The sequence below is a fragment of the Lygodium microphyllum genome, chromosome 22 (assembly GCF_053477565.2).
Source record: "Lygodium microphyllum isolate KBCC chromosome 22, Lygodium_microphyllum_v1.1.10, whole genome shotgun sequence".
Taxonomy (NCBI): Eukaryota; Viridiplantae; Streptophyta; class Polypodiopsida; order Schizaeales; family Lygodiaceae; genus Lygodium; species Lygodium microphyllum.
In genome coordinates, this window is record NC_141156.1 from 63,619,636 (window position 1) to 63,638,217 (window position 18,582).

Consider the following 18,582-nt stretch of genomic DNA (forward strand, 5'->3'; position numbering starts at 1 on the left):
GAGTATGCCAAGTATGGATATCCTGCCAACATGGTACTATGCCAAAATAGTTGGGAGGTGTTGCCTTGTTGGATGTTAAAATTCATATGACGGCCTTACGATTTGCCCTACCTTAGCCTACCACATAGATAGCACACTATAGGCTACAATTTTGTAGCTATTTTGTAGTAAAAGCACACATATTACAATTTATAACTTGATTTCGAGAGTTTTAAGTAATCCTTCCAATGATCAATATTTAGTGTTTTTGGGTTGTTTTGTTATGCATTACAATGGTGATGATCCACTCTTACACTATAGTCTCTAGCTTCAATGAACTCACTATTGGAGGAGTTGGGGATACTTTGCAATTGTATCTTGAGCAACTTAATGGTATAGTTTAAGATATCAAAGTAGCTAGGAGCAATATATATTGCTAGATTTTTTATAGAGGATATTGGCATTTCATATGGGTGCACTTGGAAGATCACTTGTGGTAGTTTCATTTTTCCTAGAGATGCCAATGTTGGCAACCTCCACCATTTGCTTATCTCTAGGTCTATTGACCATGTTTTGGTTGTGACCAATCTTCCACATGTATCTTTATGGCATTGTCACCTTGGGCACATGTCTTTGAAATAAATGAAAGCATTGACTCATTTAGATTATCTCGTGCCCTTAGATTATTCATCTTTTGATTCATGTGGTCATTGTTTGTATGGAAGGCAGATGTTATTTTGAGTTAGGTGAGGGTTTATCCTTCTTGTGGTATTTGCTAGTACTTTTGAATACCTCGAGGTTATAGGCTAATCTAGTTGACCTTGGAGGAAAAGCTTTGGAGGCACTCTCCCTTGCCTAGTTCTTAGTCCTTATCATCGAGCTTGGATTGGGGGGTCGTTGTGAAATCGCAAGATTTTTTGAAGCGATATTGAATCTACCACAAAATGTTAGAGGATAAGGGATGGATCATAGAGAAAACTAATAAAGTTTGGTCTATTCGTGATAGTGCAGCTAAGGGGCATGATTTCGTGCTTCATCTATGGACGTTAAAGCTTCCATATCAAGGGAAAGTTTTTATCTGGAGGTTTCTCATTGAGGGTTTGCCCACTAGCCATGTTCATGGGCTCAAAAGATATCCTATGGCAAACATATATTTTGTACTACTTGTGAGGAGACCCCTATCCATATTTTCATTTCTTGCCTGATTGCCAATAGCCACTGATAGGTCAGAGAATACCTATGGGTCTTAGGCAAGATTGTGTTCATGGCCAGGTTGCAATTCCATTTTCCTTGCCTCTTTCAATTCATGCAATGGACTGGCCTTTGGCACATTTGGTGGACTCATAATGCTTTTATATTTGATTCAGCCTTAGGTATTTGTAGTCACGTGGGTCGTGTGAGGCTTGCTTTTATGGAAGATTTCTTCCATGATTTTAGTTGGCCTCATAATTGGAATAATGGCTATTCCATGCATGAACATTGTTTGCTCCACCCCCTATTGTGCCCTTTTTATGTTCCCCTTATTTTGTTCCTACAGAATGGTGCTTTATAGGCTTTTAGAGAGTTTCCTAAAGAATATGTTTTGATAAGCCTTTTGGCTTCATGAGTGTTTGTTGTCGTTGGGCTTGGCTAGCGCCAAGGCTTGATGTAAAGGAGAGGGGAGCAAGTTGGATGACATTTTCCACAAAGGTCCCATACTTGGCTCAAAGTACTCCCTCCTACAGCCCTTGGCAGCATGATGACACAATTTGAAAGGTGAGGCTAAATTTTCATCATGCTTTTGCTCGCATTAGAGACCTTGATGCTAGGAAACACTTCCAATTAAGGAAAAGCTCTTACTCTTTAAGAGGTATTATTCTGTTGTTGTTAATGCTTTTATTTATTTAGTTTGTACTTTGAATGCCATTGCTTATCAAGTATTATTTCTTTCTTTTAGAGTTTCATAGCTCTTGTTCTCATGAAATTGCTCTCTCTATCTATCTTTCTTTTTCATCAGAGCCGCGTCTCGCGATCACGTGCTAGTAGGGTTTGTGACGTACTCGATGATTATAATGACGATGAGACAGGAGTTTGGTGATGTAGATGATCGCGCTCTTGGAAGAAACAAATGCAGATGTTCAGGTTCCACCATCGCCATCCACTCTCGCCTCGCCCTCGCCAGGTACCAATTGCAGATTGTGCAGAATATCGCGGAGGAGAAATCAGTCGCATTTTTCCTTTTCCTGCGAAAAAATGAATCATCTTCCTGGAAACATAAGTGGCAAAAACTGGATTGGTAAATGCAGGTGTACAGGCAGAGATTGGCTCCATGGTCTCCATTCCATTCCTATCCTCTTTCTCTTTAACGGAAAAGATCATTCATAAGGAGAACCTTGGGGTTGCTGAGCTCTCAAACATCTCTGGAGATATTCCTGGCTTGCCGGATACCCATCTTGTCCGGTCTTGCCTCAATACGTATATCTGCTAAATGCATCGATGGCCTCTCTCTTGTGCATTGATCAACGAAACCATAATATTGCACTGCCATGCGATCACCTGTGCATTGCTCGCCTGCCCAAAGTGTTTAGCCTCAAGACTAATGGCGGCCAACTCATGAACTTCTCACTACGCCCTTCACTCTAGAAATGCCCATGTGCTCGGGTAACATGCCAAAGTGCCTAGTTCTTCTGAGTAAGCAATGCCTTGTGCTCGCACTCTCCAAGCAACTGGAAACTCTGAGAAGTCCATCCGCGTGACCCCATTGACTTGACGACTCTAAAAGTCCAACTTGGAAAGTCCGAGCAATTGAAAGGCCTGAGAAATCATCCATCTGACTCCATTGACCTGATGTTGTACAGAATGCTTTAAAATACCAATTGGAAAGCACCCAACCAGTAATCCACCTTTGTATCTTTTTCAGGTTGGCTCCTGTGAATGTGGACTGGAGGATTCCACCTCCATGGCAGACACTTGGCCTTGCTGTTGACACTCTTCGATGGCTAGCACAATTGAATCCTGGTTGTACTGGCACACACTTGGTCTTGTTACTGACACTCCTTTGTGGCTAGTACAATCGAATCTTGGTTGTCTTCCCACTAGGTTTACACTCTTTGAAGAGCCATCAAAAAACATTAAACGCACAAGAGATGCAAACTTTATATCTATGTCTCAGTAACTGTCATAGTCGTTAGAGTTGCTTGACTGCTATAGCCCAAGAATTTGATTTCCAGGGTAAAATCCTTGTTGAAAAACAGCTACGTTGTAGCAACTTCTAGTCCCATGTGAACTACACTCTATTGGTCCACATTTCTATTGGGTGCTTGCACATAGAATAGACACCTTAGACTGAAGCTTTTGGTTGCTGTTTTTAAACTATGGTAATGCTTCTTTCGGCTGATCCATATTGATGACGCTACGATTCTGGATTACAAACCTAAGAATTTACAACTATGTATGTCCTTGTCTAGATTGCTATCAAAATTTAATGCCTCCACCATAATAGATAGTTACAATAGCAAGATGGCATGGTCATGAAAAGTTCGTGCATGTGCATGTGTAAGATGAAAGCTTTGAATGCATACATCTTTGCACAGAAATTTCATATCAAGGTTTTAGGAGTGTTTTTGCAATATACTTGGAAAGAGCTTTCACATGGTACCTATATTTGGGGGAAAGACCCCTTAAATTTTTTGAGTCTTGGATTGGTTTAAAAATGCTAATCCTACAAAATATAGATGACATTCTAAAAATAGTAAGTTTGCATCCTATTAGTTCATGTTGTTGAAAGCTTCTACCTATTGCTTACTTGATTGTGTGCCCCCTTGAACTTGGCACACCACAAGTCCATTGTCAACATCTCCCCCGAATCTTTTGCTTGCTGTACACCTCTGTGCCAATGTGCAATGGAAATCTTTGGTCCAATGCTACAACACTCTACAACTGCCCCCAAGTCGAACAACGTGCACGTCACTCTCACTGAGGAATAGCTCTAGTCCGTCATATTATAGAAAAAGAATTGGAGGAGACTATGATCTTTGGATAGGTCATAGGACACTCTCCCTCTAGGGCTTAGCTTTGAGACTAGCTTCACTCTACCTTAGGCATCGGCGCCATGCAGATTGCGGTGGTGTTGTTGATGGCCATGGTATCTTTATGATATGACTACCTCCACAGATGCATCATAGGAGCTAGTTGATAGCTCACCCATTGCCTTCGCGAAGGACATCATTATCTTGGCCCCTTGGTACAATGGCTTCATAGTTGAGAACTTTGCACTCCATAATAGATTTCCCCGATATATGATTACCCTTCTCTTCATCCTCAACTCCCAGTTGGTAGAGGATTTTGGGTGCCTTTTTGGCATAACCCTCCTCTCTTTGCTGATGCAAAGATGTGCACAAGAGTTCTCAAAGTACAGGTGGCTGTGAAAGATATGAAGAAAATATCTAAGTTTTTGGAGATTGAGGCATGAAGGCATATCTTCAGAGAGCAGATCATTGTGATAGGGCAGCTTGGATAGTGCCTTCGTTGCCATGGCTTTGGGCATGAGGCATATGAGTGCACTTGTTTTAGGGCCAAGGCCACATAACAAGCAGTTGCACAAATGGATTGTGGTTTCATGAGGGTTGAGAATGCAGTGTTAGGAGGTAGGTAGGGCCATAGTTGGCCACAACCACCACACACCCTTAGTTGAGGGTAGGAGGTAGGGATGGTACCTATTGCCAGAGAGCCTCTCCACAACAGCCATATCCATCATTGGGGGAGCACAGACATTTCCCTATCTCAAAAAAAAAAAAAAAACACCCATTGATTTGATACACCAATCCTCCCCTCTGCTGCCACCCCAGGGACAGCAAGTCAAACCACCTCCTCCCTCACCACCATAGGTCTCCTCTTAGCATGCCACCCACCCCTTGACTTTTGCACGTCCATCTTCATTCTAGTGGGACACAAGGTCCCAAGAAGCTGATTGTTAGGCAAGAGCTGTAGCTAGTCCTTGCTAGAGAGATTGACATCTTACTTCTATAGGAGCATAAGCTCACCCCCTCTTGGGCCATTAGGGTGGGGAAGGTTCTCCTGGGTAGGTCACACACCTATTGGGAGAACTCTATCGGCATCTACAGTAGGAGTAGATTGTGCACTTCTATTGGCTTGAGCTTGACAGCTTGTGTGTGAGATCACACAGGGAGAGTTCTTTGGGTCAGGTATCAAAATGGGGATTTGTACCTTGGGGTCCTTAATGTCTATGCACTTACAGAGATCCTCGCACATATGGGCTTTTGACGGGAGATTGCATACGTTTGCCTAGGGTTGATTCTTGGATTGTTAGAGGTGACATCAACAACTTGGAGACAGTAAAGGACCAGCAAGACTGAGGTAGGGACTTCCAAGGCATGGTAGATGAGGAGTAGGAGGCTTGGGAAGGTTTCATCTTGGTAGTAGGAGCTTAGGATGCATAGGACCTAGCCTTTCGTAGGTGAGATGGCTCATTGGGCTTCTGTTGGGGATACAGGTGGCTGGGGGGTGCTTCTTTTGAGCGATTGGATAGGCTCTATGTAGGGGAGTGGGGGTGCTTTAGAGGAGGGAAGGTGGGACAGTTGGTTGGGACCACCTTGTCCAATCATTCCCCTGTGCTGAGTGCTCCTTACACTTTGTGCCCTTGTCTCAGCTTTGGACTCTCACTTTTGCCATATTCTAGGGTCAACATATGGTTGGAGGCAAGGAGGCCCTTCAGAGGCCGCTTCAAGAGTCGCCTAGTCCTACTCTCCACACTCAGTAGTTGCAAGCACGGGTGGTGTAAGGAAATACTCATCTACAGATAACAAACACAATCGTATGACAAAGCACAGATTGATAAAGAACATAGTTAGGGTAACTCAAAAACAATGAACATTAAAGAAGAAAATGAATGAATGATGAATGGATATATGTATGATGCTCAATGCAGCAAACACACTATGCAAAAGGTGAAATACTGACCTTTGAACCCTTGTGTCTCAAGGATTGAGGTAGGGAGTACAAGTAGGAGAGTGTGTCGTACTTTGATGAATCCTGAAAGGCAGTAGATAGTCTCCGGAGATGTCAAGCAGTTGCAAACCTGGCTCGTAGAAGACGTTGGATTAGTGTCAGATGGAGCAATTAGGGGCAGAATCAGCAAAATGCAGATCAAATGATGACATGGCAGCTAGGGGACAGGCTGGAACAACAAAACACAGATCTGGCTGAGTTGTGGCAGTGCTGGTACAGCAAACACAGGTTCTGTTGATGATGTCAGGAGCTGGTGACAGCAAGAAGTGGATAAACGCAGGTTGGAACATGATCTGCAGCAGTAAACACAGCTGTTTTGGTAGTGACACCAGGCTGGAAATTGTCACCAACAGCAGCAAGGGGACTGAATAGCAGGAGCTTGATGATGGACAGCACTGGGCAGCAGCTCAAGTTGAGATATCCTTTGCGAACGGGGTGTGGACAGCAGAGAGATGGCACTTGCAAACTGCAAAAACAAGATTGATTACTAAGTGGTGGGCAGCCTATCTATTTATAGATGGATGGGTCCTCCCAAATTAGGGTTTGGCTTATGGGAGATACAAACTCTCTAGGACCTTTTTTCTTTTAAATAAAAGTTTGGGTAAAATTGAGTTTTGGGGCTGTAATTCAGAGCTAATTAAGTTTAGACTGCATTTTTAGCTCAACAAGTGACTCTCGCGGGCTTAAAGGGTAGGAGATCAAAGTTTTCCTTCTGTACCTTAGCTGTTTTTTGGGCATGGAAGGGGGATAGAATGTGTAGAGAGTTCTTTCAAGTGCACCAGCCTTGCACCTTGGGAGACTAGATCCACAGCCTTTGTGATCAGTATGGGAGAGTCCGCTCTTGCCTGGAGGAGGTGATGGAGATTGCTAGTGACTTCTATAGGTGGCTTTTTTAGTAGGAGATGGTCCTAGCGAGGGTGACACGTTGTGGACAATAGATGTGGGATTGCATCCCATGGCTTGTCATAGAGGAGATGGGACGGCCCTTCTTTCCCTCTTCATGGAGAAGGAGCTAGCCTAGGCGTTCCACACACAAGTTGGGTAGAAATGCCTCGGAGAGGATGGGCTGTCTAGGGCCTTCTCCTTTGCATATTGGGAGGTGGTGAATGACCCCTTGTTATAGGCATTTTAGGAGATCCTTACTTTTGGATGTATGCCAAGCAACATGTTAGCAAGTTTAGTTAGTCTCCTCCCCAAAGAGGAGATTGATCAGAGCTGTCTTATTGGAGGCTAATCACCTAATCGTCAGTGGCCTATAAGGCACTAGCCAAGATGATTGGCAATAGACTCTCCTCGATCCTTCCAAATATCAAATATAGACAAGTTTTGTGCAGGATAGGAGTATCCTGGATAATGTGTTCACCTTCTTCATGTCAAAAGTGGATGCGGCAATGAAAGCATAAACATGTGTTGTAATAAATAGCTGAACACAAGACAAAAGAGAAAGAAGCATTGAAGAACACAATACAGATGAGAACTCAGATGTATGCTCAGGAAATGGAATCCATATATCCAACATGAGACAGTTGCTTACAACAGTGAGTCACTAGCTGTGAGCACTGGTACTAGCTTCTCTCCCTAGCAGAAGATCCACAAGTGTGATGATGAGTGACCGATCGACTGAGAAGAAAGAGCCTGAATAGATAGGACAAAATTATGTCCTCAAAATGATTAGGTTGGCCAGCATTTAATGCTGGTCGGCCAGCAATAAATGCTAAATATGATCAATATGAAGACCATAAAAAATGCCTAAAATGTCCTAAATAATGCCCAGCCCTAAATCATGCATAGACTCACACATGAGCTGACATATCTATTAACACTTCGAGGTCATTGAATGGGCACAACACAGCAGTCAAAGGATACTCGTGCTTCTTCTGGACTTTGAGAAGGCTTATGATAGGGTGGATTGGGACTTCTTGGAGAGTACTATGGCATGGCTTGGCTTCCCCCATGTGTGGATCAGTGGCGTATTTGCACTATATAGGTTAGCCACCAATAGGCTACTCATTGGAGGACGGAGGGGGGTTGAGTTTTGTTTGGAGAGGTCTATCTGTTAGGGTTGTCCTCTAGCCCCCTACCTCTTCCTACTCTTTGCAGAGGTGATGCCCTATTTCCTTCTCTCAAGAGTGAGTAGCTTGTAGGGCCTTAGACTCCTTGTGAGGGAGAATGAGTTGGTGGACTTGGAGTATGCTGATGACATGGGGCTCTGTATCGAGGATAATGAGGTGATGTTGGAGAGACCCACATATCCAGATTCCAACACTGAGTGGGGCATCCACTTTGGGTTTTGGATGGATAAGCAGGGGTCAAACAGTCCTTTAACTTGGTTTCCATGTGGGACCTGGACTCCAGCCTTGCAATTCCTAGGGCCCTAGTGGTCAACCAAGTTCTCTTGGTGATGGCTTGGTACATTGTCTCCTATTCGTCCTTATCATCATGTGTAGCACAACTATGTTGCTTAGTGTAGAATTCCTTGTGGTTGGCTCAGATGGCTCTAGGGATTCCCACTCCAAGGTGGCTTGGGTGACTATCATTAGGCATCACTCCTAGGGGGGATTAGGGATCATTGATTCAGAGTATCAGAGTGTAGCCTTGCTTGGAAAATTAGTGGTACGGGGCCTTTAGGATTGCAGCCCGCCTCTAGGAGGGGAGTGGAGACTATCCCCGAGCTGGGTCTTCACCACATCACACATATCACACCACCCGATCCTCTTTCCTTTACAGTTACTTCGGGTTTGGTAGGGCCTGGGTAAGGCCCTCATATAGAGGTCAGTGTTTGTTAGGAGGAGATTGACCGCCAACTTGTGGTTTGAAACCCCCAAGTTTGATTGGCTTTAGATTGGAGAGCGCCTTCACATACAGTGGGCTGGTTGGGAGACTGGCCCTGCTTGTATGATGAGGGTGTGGTGAGACGTATGTAGGATGGTGGATTGGGAGGTCTTACAACAGGTGGTTGGCTATTAGAGGGGAGTTGAGACTAGGAGTAGGGAGATTGATACAACAATCTTGGAGTGGCTAGATCCTCTCGTCAGAGAGCTTGTGCAGCCTAGAGCAGTATGGGCAGCTAGGTTCTCACCGGTGGGTGTCTCCCTATAGGTGGCAGGTAGAGTAGGTGGTGCCCCCTATGATATTCTCTTCACATTTTAGGATGGTGGTTGGCTCATCATTGATAGAGGCTAGCACGATGAGGATACGATAGCCATTCCTTGGAGTAGGATCCATGTTATCAGCCTCTAAGGGAGACATGGTTGTTGGACCCGTATGTACCTTGGGACGAGTTTCAAGAGTTGCGGATTTGGATTTGGGAGAGCCAAGTTGTGGACAAGGATCCTAGAGAGTGGCTATGGTCGGCCACAATAGTTGCCAAGAAGCCATAGAGTTTCTTGGCCTATACAGCTAGGATTGGTGATGCAGGAGGACATTGATTGGGTGCTCTCATGTAGCAGCAGGCATTGGACTGAACATAGTATCATTGATGCCTTTCATTGGACCTTTTAGCGACGCTTGTGGGATAGTTGAAGGCCACAAAGAGTGCCATATCTCCTTTGGCTTCTCGCGTAGTTAGGATTTGGTTAGCCCCAATGCAACAGGATGGAGTCTGCAAGCGTTATCCATTGCAGCACTTGGAAACCCCAAAATGGTTCCTCTAGTCATGTGAGGTAGCATAGTTGGTGTGGAGAGGAGCTTGCCGTATTCTCCGTCGTGTCACCTAGCTTGGGGTACATATTTTGTGGTACATATATTGGGGAGCATTTTGCTGGCAGATAGTTAGCCAAGGCCGCCACCTATTATATGAGGTTGAGATGCATGCTTCGATTTTCTCATTGAGGCAAGTTCTTGTGCTATGAACGGCTTGGAGGCACTACCTAGTCTGTAGGTATTAGAGTCCACAACAGAGCACTTAGAGGTGTGGGAGATTATTGGGAGCCTCATAGTGTGGCACATTTGGAAGGCACAATGTAAGATGACTTTTGGCGGCAAGCACCTTTTCATATACACAACTTTGGTAGAGCTCTGGACTTCCATTATCCACTCCCTCCGTGACCAATGGGACAAGGTGTAGGGTGATTCTCGGGCTCGTCAACAACTCTGACATCATTTCTTGCTCACTTGGGGTGGCCACAATGTGTTTTTTCACGATATAGGCTGGCAACCCTAGATGACAGTATCCTCCTCTATGGCTTCTTTTCCCTATATGTCCCAAACTGCCTTGAAAGGCATATATATATGATTACTTTGTGACTTCCTTTCAGTTTCAGCTAGACTATTGATGAGCACATGTGCTTTGTTGTAACAATTTTTTGAGTAATATAATTAGCCACATTTTTCCCACAAAAATAAGAGTTTTTGCTAAATTTGCTTGTCTCTATTCTTGACAATTCTTAGTCAAAGAAGGGAAGCCATAAAGAAGAGACGAGTGTCAAGATACTTGTCATTCGAGGTTCCAAGTGTTCCTCCACCTGTCTCACTTCAAGACATGTGATTCGATAATCATCTTGTGCTACTTCACTTTCCCCCATTGCACTTGAGCTTTCCTTCCCTATTAAAAGAGCTCAAGTCATCCCTCAGAGCCTTGTACATTCCATGGGAGGATCCTCATGGCTTATGCCTAAGTCTTTGAGACTCATGTTGCTTTGTGGTTATGCTTGTCTTGCTGTCTCTTAGAATACACCATGTCAAGCCTCCTCTTGACTGTGATGGAATCAACTTTGAGGGCTCATAATGGTGACTACAGAGTAGTGGAGACACCAAATTTGCAGCAGCCTATGGCATCTCTTGGGGGGTTGTTGGTGTTTGGGTCATCTTTGCATCATTGAGCTGTCCTACCTCTGTCCGAGGGGCTGCTACTAATCGGGGTTGTGGAATCTTTGGCTCTTGGGTGGCTAGAGAAGTTTTTGCAAAAGTTGTAGGAGATTGACATGATATCACACTAATTGCTGGTCTAAGGTCTGTGACCACTCTCCATCGTTTGTTAGCCTGTCTGTTGCTTTGAACCCTTTGCCCTTGTCTCTCTCCATCATATGTGCTCTCTCATTGTCATTGGTGCTATTTCCTTCTTTGTCTAGGAATGCACCATCTTTGGTGCTTTGCCTCACTTATCCAGGTTTGAGGTTTGTTGTCTCCTCCACCTCAAAAGGAGGCATGCTGTTGTCATGTCTTGGATTATTCCACTGCTAGATGTTCGACCATCTATAAGTGCCTTGCAAGCGAAACACTGGCTAGGGAGTCCTAAATATGAGACGTGTTGGACAAGGAATCCTTTGTTGACAGAAGGAATCGTGATGATTTGGGGAAGGGTAAGCATACACTCTGTGGAAACAATAATGATAATGATGGGTATAGGTGGAGGGCCTCTGAGATTGCAATGGAAATATCTATCCCTCCATATGACATGGCCAAAAGCAATGCCAATCCAGAGAGGTATGGATTGAAGTACTCATTGAGGCTATGAAAAGAGACAGCGATATTGGGGGTCATTGTCAAAATATCCCAATGACGACCTAATGTTGAGCAAACTAGTGGTAAGTGCTGCCTCCATTTTGCTAGGGTGAGCTGAATTGGAGCGTGAAGTACCCCTTGCATAGGGGTACCAAGAGGGTGACCCTGGTTGAGGTGCTAGTGAGATTTGCCTTGATGGTACTTTGTGTCCAGACTAAAGAAAATCGACGGAAATGCATTGGTAGTAGTTATGCAAGGGGTTGTGTTGGAGTGCCTTGTGTCAAAAGATAACGTACCAGTGAGACAATAGGGTTTGCGGGGAGGAACACAGAGTGAAATCGGTAAACATGGAGAAGAGAAGAGAAGAGAGAAGAAACTCTAATGAATGGAATGATGAAGTTCCGAATCATGGAGTGAATGTGATACAAGGGAATAAGGGTGCCGTAGCACAAGGAAGATGATGAAGACAGCCATGAACCACGAACCGCAATGTCCTCTTGAAGGGGTGTAAGGGTAGTGGAGAGGCTAGAGAGAAGAGGTGACAGACTGAATGAGTCAGCCGTGAGGAATGAATGAGAGTGGCCTATAAATAGGCACATTTAGTCTAGGATGGTGCCCCTTTTTGGGGCTGCAAACCCTAAACGCAAAACACAAACTGCGGGTGAAGGGTTTCACAACATCCCCTCTCAGGCCCAAAAAGGGGAACAAGAGAAGAGTGAGGTGGAGATGTAATGCTACATGCTGAAGAATGCTCATGCAGCAAGTCCCACTTGGACAATGTTCCTCGTCGGGAAATTGTTCACTTGCCCAAGCGCCCTAGTATAAAGATGATGAAAACATGCAATGCATAGGAGGAATGTCGGACTTTGTGTGGTGCCGAGAACCATAAGGATATGCCCGTACTCAATCTTGGGAGGTGGCTCCATGCTAACCAAGTGACCAAGGCAAGAAGAGAAGAGGAGGGAGAAGATGTAGACGATCCCTAAGATCCAAGATTTCCACTGGAAAGGGAACCTGCAATAAAGACTAGTAGACAGAGTGAATTGGAGAACCCAAAACACAACCTCAGGAGAGAAGCCACTAGCTCCGTGCATCCATGCTGGAAGGAATACGAAGGCCTCGTCACTAAGTCGCAGTTGAACCTCCGAGGTCTCGATCTAGGTGGTACCCGAAGATCTTGGGTATCAATAGAAGAGATGACTGGTCGAAGACAGCCACCCCAAGAAAGTAGAGGATGGGTGAAGAACTTTATGTGGAGTAGGTTCCCCCTGTGAGGTGGGAGGTGGAGGGGCCCCCACTGAAGTCGAAGATGAAGTAGATGCCCCCTCTGAAGGCAAAGAAATAACATCCCCCTCTGAATCCCCTTATAAAGTAGATAGGGAATCCAAAAACTCCTGGATCACGGACTCTGAAATGTCTAATGACGAAGGAAGTGCCGTTGGTCGTGCCGAAGAAGGTATCTGGGGTGCCGAAGAGCTCCGAGAGGTAACCTCTCGAACTTGAGTATTCGAGGGTGGGGCTCAGAATGAGCAAGAGGTGGGCAACAGTTGCTGTCTCTTAGTGGAGTGGACTAGGTAGCCGAAGAAGAGGAAGGAGTGGAGCAGCCACTGTCTCTCGAAAGAGTGGATTGACGAGGAGACGGTATCAAACAATCACTGTCTCTCGGTGGAGTGGATTGCAAAGCCGTAGGTCGTGGAAGCCATTGTACTTGAAAATTAGTGGGAGAAGACTGCCGTTGGCATTGCGACGATCTCCAGGAGGTCGTAGTGCCAATTGATCCTCCATGTGCTCGAAAGGACTTAGTGCGCATCGGATGCGTCTTATTGCCTTGAGCATAGTACTTTGATAGCCGACGCAGAACGATCTTTGTGGCCCAGAAAAGAGAGGTGGCACAAGGAGTGCCTAGTGGAAGACACATATACTCAGGGGGGTGGGGAGCAAAGATCGAAGTTGGCAAGCATCGGTGGTGTGTTCGGTGATGCCACAGTAGGAGCACCCAGTAGTCTGGTTATCTGTCTGTAAAGAAGCCATGGATACCAGTGTGCCTTGCTGAAGAAGGAAGAGGTCAGCCACCATGAACCATGAACCGCAATGTCCGCCTCAAGGGGTGTGAGGGCAGTGTGAAGCACGAATCGCAATGTCCACCTCAAGGGGTGGGAGGGTAGTGGAAGGGCTGGAAGTGAGTTGCTTGTGGGAGGAGGATGCGACCATCAGTAAGAGGTTGCAACCAGTAGAAAAACGCAGGTGAGGAGAGAGAAAGACTAAAAACGCAGGCAAGATAGCTTGTAGGAGAGAGAAAGACTAAAAACGTAGGCAACAAGTGAGAGAGAGACTAAAAACGTAGGAAAAAATAGTAGTAGCAGTCAATATGCTGAAATCAGCTCCGAACAGTGTGTGATAGGCTGGAAACAGGCACTAGACTGTTATAGACAGCAATGGCCAGCTTGGATCACGATGTCCTCCCTGTTTGGGGTGTGGGCAGCAAGCTGAAGTACCTGAAATCTGCAAAAACGAGATTGTTTTCTGAATGGAGAGCGATCAACAACAGTCGTTCTGCTGTAAATAGCTGCAAACTGAGGGTGGAAGGCTAGAAACAGGCGCCGGACTGTAGATGACAGCAAGGGACAGCTGAGACTGTGATGTCCTCCGCGAAAGGGGTGTGGGTAATAAGCTGAAAACACTTGAAACCTGCAAAAACGAGATTTTGATGCAGCGGAAGAAGAAGAGAAGTGGGTGCCAAACCTACCACCGGTCTGTGCCTTCACTGGAGCGGAGGATCTTCGCTGCTAGGTGAGCAGATCCAGCTTTGATACCATGTCAAAAGATGACGTACCAGTGAGACAGTAGGGTTTGCGGAGAGGAACACGGAGTGAACTCAGCAAACATGGAGAAGAGAAGAGAAGAGAGAAGAAACTCTGATGAATGGAATGATAAAGTTTCGAATCATGGAGTGAATGTGATACAAGGAAATAAGGGTGCTGTAGCACAAGGAAGATGATGAAGACAGCCACGAACCACGAACCACGAACCACGAACCGCAATGCCCTTCTAAAGAGGTGTGAGGGTAGTGGAGAGGCTGGAGAGAAGAGGTGACGAACTGAATGAATCAATTGTGAGGAATGAGTGAGAGAATGGCCTATAAATAGGCATAGTTAGTCTAGGATGGCGCCCCTGTTTGGGGCTGCAAACCCTAAACGCAAAATGCAGAAACGCAAAAACGGGAACTGCGGGTGAAGGGTTTCTCAACACCTTGTGGTGGTGGTGGTGGACTGTTTGCAATCTCATTAGTCTCGCTTGCTCTATGCATCTTTGTTGGTGAGTTTCTTGAGCATCAAGTTGTGGTCCTTGTGGTGGCAGGTTCGATCCCTAAGGAGGAGGTTGTGCGATAGAGGGGGATATGGAAGTAGCTTGAGCGAGGAAGCATACAAAGGATCTTAAAGTGGAGGAGGAGGTTGAGCATGCTTCCATCCAGACAAAACAGAGCACCGAGTGTGTGTAGGATATTGGTGAGGCAAGGTGAGGGCTGTGATGCACAAGACAAGGTAGTGTTGGCAAGGCTAGGGGATTGAATTAGTGGGCAAAAGAGGGTAGAAGTTTGAGGAGGAGGTCGAGTAGCTGGGCTAGGAAGGAGGGTTTGCAATGGATGAGAGATAGGGCAGGCAATTGGGCAGTAGAGGACAGAAACGGGCAGGTGGTAGGCTGGATAAACAGTTGGGCAACGAAAAAAGACAGTTGGTCAGGCTGGTTAAGTAATGGGTGGTGGGAGAGAGACCATCACTATATGAGTAGTACAAGTAGATGTAGACTGTCGAGCAGTGTTGATGGTGAGGGAGCAGCTAGGTGGGGAAAGAAGAGTTGTAGGGCACTAGTGACTGGTAGCGAGGGAGGAGGCAGGGCAGCAGTAAAGGAGCTGTAGTAGATGGGTATGAAATTTGAATTGAGGTCAGAGTAGGGGCTAGAGTTGGAGTGACAGCAGTAGGACTCGGTGGAGGAGTTGTATGCATCACTAGTGAAGTGTTTGTGGCCTCACTTGCACCACCGGAGCATCTATAGCAGTGGCTTCTCCCCTAAAGAGGTCGGAATTCTCCGACTCCTACCATCGCAAGCAATAGGAGAGAAATGCTACCCAATCTTGGTCTTGACATCGGAGGACTGAACAATGCTCTGCACCTTAGCCCTAAAGCGGGCAAGCAACTGAGAATTCTAGCTCCAATCACTCCTCATTCGTATTCACCATTATAGCTGCTAATTACTGCGAAACCGAAAAGACTTTGGCTTTAAAGAAACAGATAACTTTACAAAATGCAAGAATATCCACCATCTTTCTATCAGCCGTACTTCTCAATTGGTACTTATTCTTCCTTGAAGGGGAACCAACAATTGCTGCATCTGCACAGTGGACGGAGGCTGAGGTGACTTATCTTCACCTTCATCACGAAGGTGTTAACACTTCGCCACCAGCCGCATATCAAGCCTGGAAGTCTTCTTACTGAGTTGCACTGCATTCCCATGCTGAATCTGTTTGACAATGGCAAGAGCACCTCAAGATGAATAGGAATGGATTTCCATGGCAGAAAAACAAAGCAATTGAGCCCTGCTCGAGCCAGCTACAACTGCTGAATGGGAGATGACTTCGTAAACTTTGGAAGTTCCATAGTAATAGGGGATGATGATTTTGTAGCTTCTCGTCCTAGTCCCATCCCGTCCCCGTACCGTCCCAATCCTGTCCCCATGTTAGAGCCCCCTCTCATGGTAACAGGGAATGGCAATTTGTGTGCTCGCCCTAGTTCCCGTTCCCGTCCCCAAAACCCGTTCCATGTTACTATGTTTGGAACAAGCTCGAAATTGATGGTATGATCTACAAGCACACATAGATCTACTTTTGTGAAATGAGGCACGATGGATTTTGCCAAATATACAACTCTTGCATACATTATGAGTAGGTGCTTTCAATGGAGGGATATTAAGTACCATATTTTTGCTTCTCAAGCAAAGCAAATTGCCATACTTGAGATGACCGAACTGAGTATGCCACAATTTGATGCCATCCATATTAGTGTCATCAATAGTAGTGCATCCTTTGATGCTTTCTTCTCATACAAATCAAGTTGATAATAGGAGTGTGTTGAGGTTGGGCTAATGATGATTAAGATTTATAACATTAAAATTTTTGTTGGCTGAATAAATATGTGTAGGTGGGTGTTTTGACTGGCGGCTATTTATTAGGATTGTTGTGATTTGGCACATAGGTTGAATTAAATTGTGCAATCAATGTGGCTGCAAGCATGAGCTATCTCCGTTGTGTTGCATCATATACGAGACTTTGTAGGCGATGTTGTTAGGATTGATTGTGTTAGTGATACTGTGGTGGTGTAGGCAATATGAAGAGGCATGCAGGTAAAGTTGGCTATGCACACAGGTAGCTTACAACACATAGGTAGGTAGACTTGGCTTAGCAAGGGTAGGATGACTGAAGAACTAGACAGACCTATTGCACTAGGCGCGCTGAAACTAGCCTTCTTGGAGAGGGTGGTAATTCCTTGATTAAGCACTTAATTACAATAATCAACAAAAAAACATAAATTGAAATACACAATTTCCCTTAATAATCTTTGACATTGGTTACCTTGTTGGCCCCAAAACTGGCGTCCCTTTGGTATTTCTTGAACTTTGATTGCTAATGGAATGAGTATAAGCCTAGATTCCACAATATCCTTTGCTGTTCCAAAATCCCCTTACTGTAATAACAATTAGCAAGCAATTCGGGCCATTTGCCCCTTGACTTTTCACCCATGACTTGTACAACTGGAATCACAAACTGGCCAAATGCTGCCTCAATCTACAATGAATGGGCTAGCATCTGAATTCCCTAACAATTACACAAATTCATGTGCTGAATCCAGTGTACGATGCCTTCTTCTAATGGCACGGGTCCCGAGGTGGTTGTCAAATCCTAATTTTTGCAGAAATTTAGAGTTTACAGCAGAAATTCTCTTGCTGCCCACCAAATATGGCTATGATTTGCTCCAAATGGCTGAGAAGTACTAAGAAAGGTTGAGCAAAGGTTGGAAAAGGTGAGAGAATGGTAGAGGGAGAGAAATTTTAGGGATTCTTTACATAGAAACCCTTTAGATTGGCTGTTGCCTACTGTCAAAAACTGCTGCAAGAGCTATCGCCTACTGTCAGAGATGCCAGAAATTGCTGCCGCCAGCCATCCAACTGTTGTTGTCGTCATCTCCAGTTGACCCCAAAATTGCTGTCGCTTGCATCCGATGGGTTGATTGTTGCTATTCTAGCCTCCAGAAGGTCACTCTTTGCCCAAAATGTTCTCTCTCTCTTTTTTTTTTCGTAAAAGGTAACTCTCTCTCTCTCTCTCTCTCTCTCTCCCTTAGCTTGAATAAACTGAATTAATCTCTTTAGTCTCCAAAAACGTTTTTTTGTCTTGCACGGGTATTTTTGTGAAGTGACAGCTTTTTAAACCCATTTTTCAACATTATCCAGTCATTTAATTAATTTTTAAAATTAAATAATTTTAAAAATTAATTTCAATCCTTCTGAACTTGCCCAAAATTAAATGTGCCCTTTCATAATTACATTGGCTAGGCCATTTGCAACTTGGAGTGGTCTCCAATCTCTGTTGACTCTTAGACTGGCATTAATTAATTAATGCTAATCCCTAGTGTTACCACTAACACTTATTAGCCAAACAATTGTCCTAGGGTTAAAACTAACACCAACTGACCTCTAAAGCCTAGTTGGCATAACTTATCACAACTTTTGCCTTTGGCATCCACTACATCCTCCTCGGGGTCCTTGGCCTATTACCATGACATAACTGCCATGTACATCACATGTGCTAAAGAACCTTGCATATTTGATTATATAACTTAGTCAAATGTTGTTGGCAAGATTAAAAAATCTCAAAATTTTATGTCTCCATGACACGTGCAAAGGCAACAAGTTCTTGAGCAGCAGCAGCAGAGGCAAGATGTGCAATCCGAAAAATCTGGAGCAGTAGTTGGTGAGGAAGAAAGTAGTTGAGATTGAGGCTTAATGGTGGCTGTGGCGGCAATGGCTCACGGGTTGAGTGTCGGTGGAGAAGGTATGACTTTGATACCATTGTTAGGTCAATGCTCAGTTGCATGCATACATAGG

General features: G+C 44.9%; 1 protein-coding gene across 5 annotated transcripts in view; it reads left to right on the plus strand.

Annotated features, from left to right (window-relative positions):
* The first annotated feature begins 1,929 nt into the window (after positions 1-1,929).
* LOC148017229 (choline transporter protein 1-like) overlaps positions 1,930-18,582 on the plus strand; it is a 172,146-nt gene continuing 155,493 nt past the window's right edge. For 3 of the 5 annotated variants that reach the window (XM_087663203.1, XM_087663205.1, XM_087663206.1), the window contains exon 1: positions 1,930-2,140. In XM_087663203.1, coding sequence (XP_087519329.1) covers positions 2,087-2,140 — 54 coding nt within the window. In that variant the 5' untranslated portion in view covers positions 1,930-2,086. The remainder of the gene's footprint in view (positions 2,141-18,582) is intronic. The other 2 variants (XM_087663207.1, XM_087663204.1) reach the window with 2 other exon arrangements.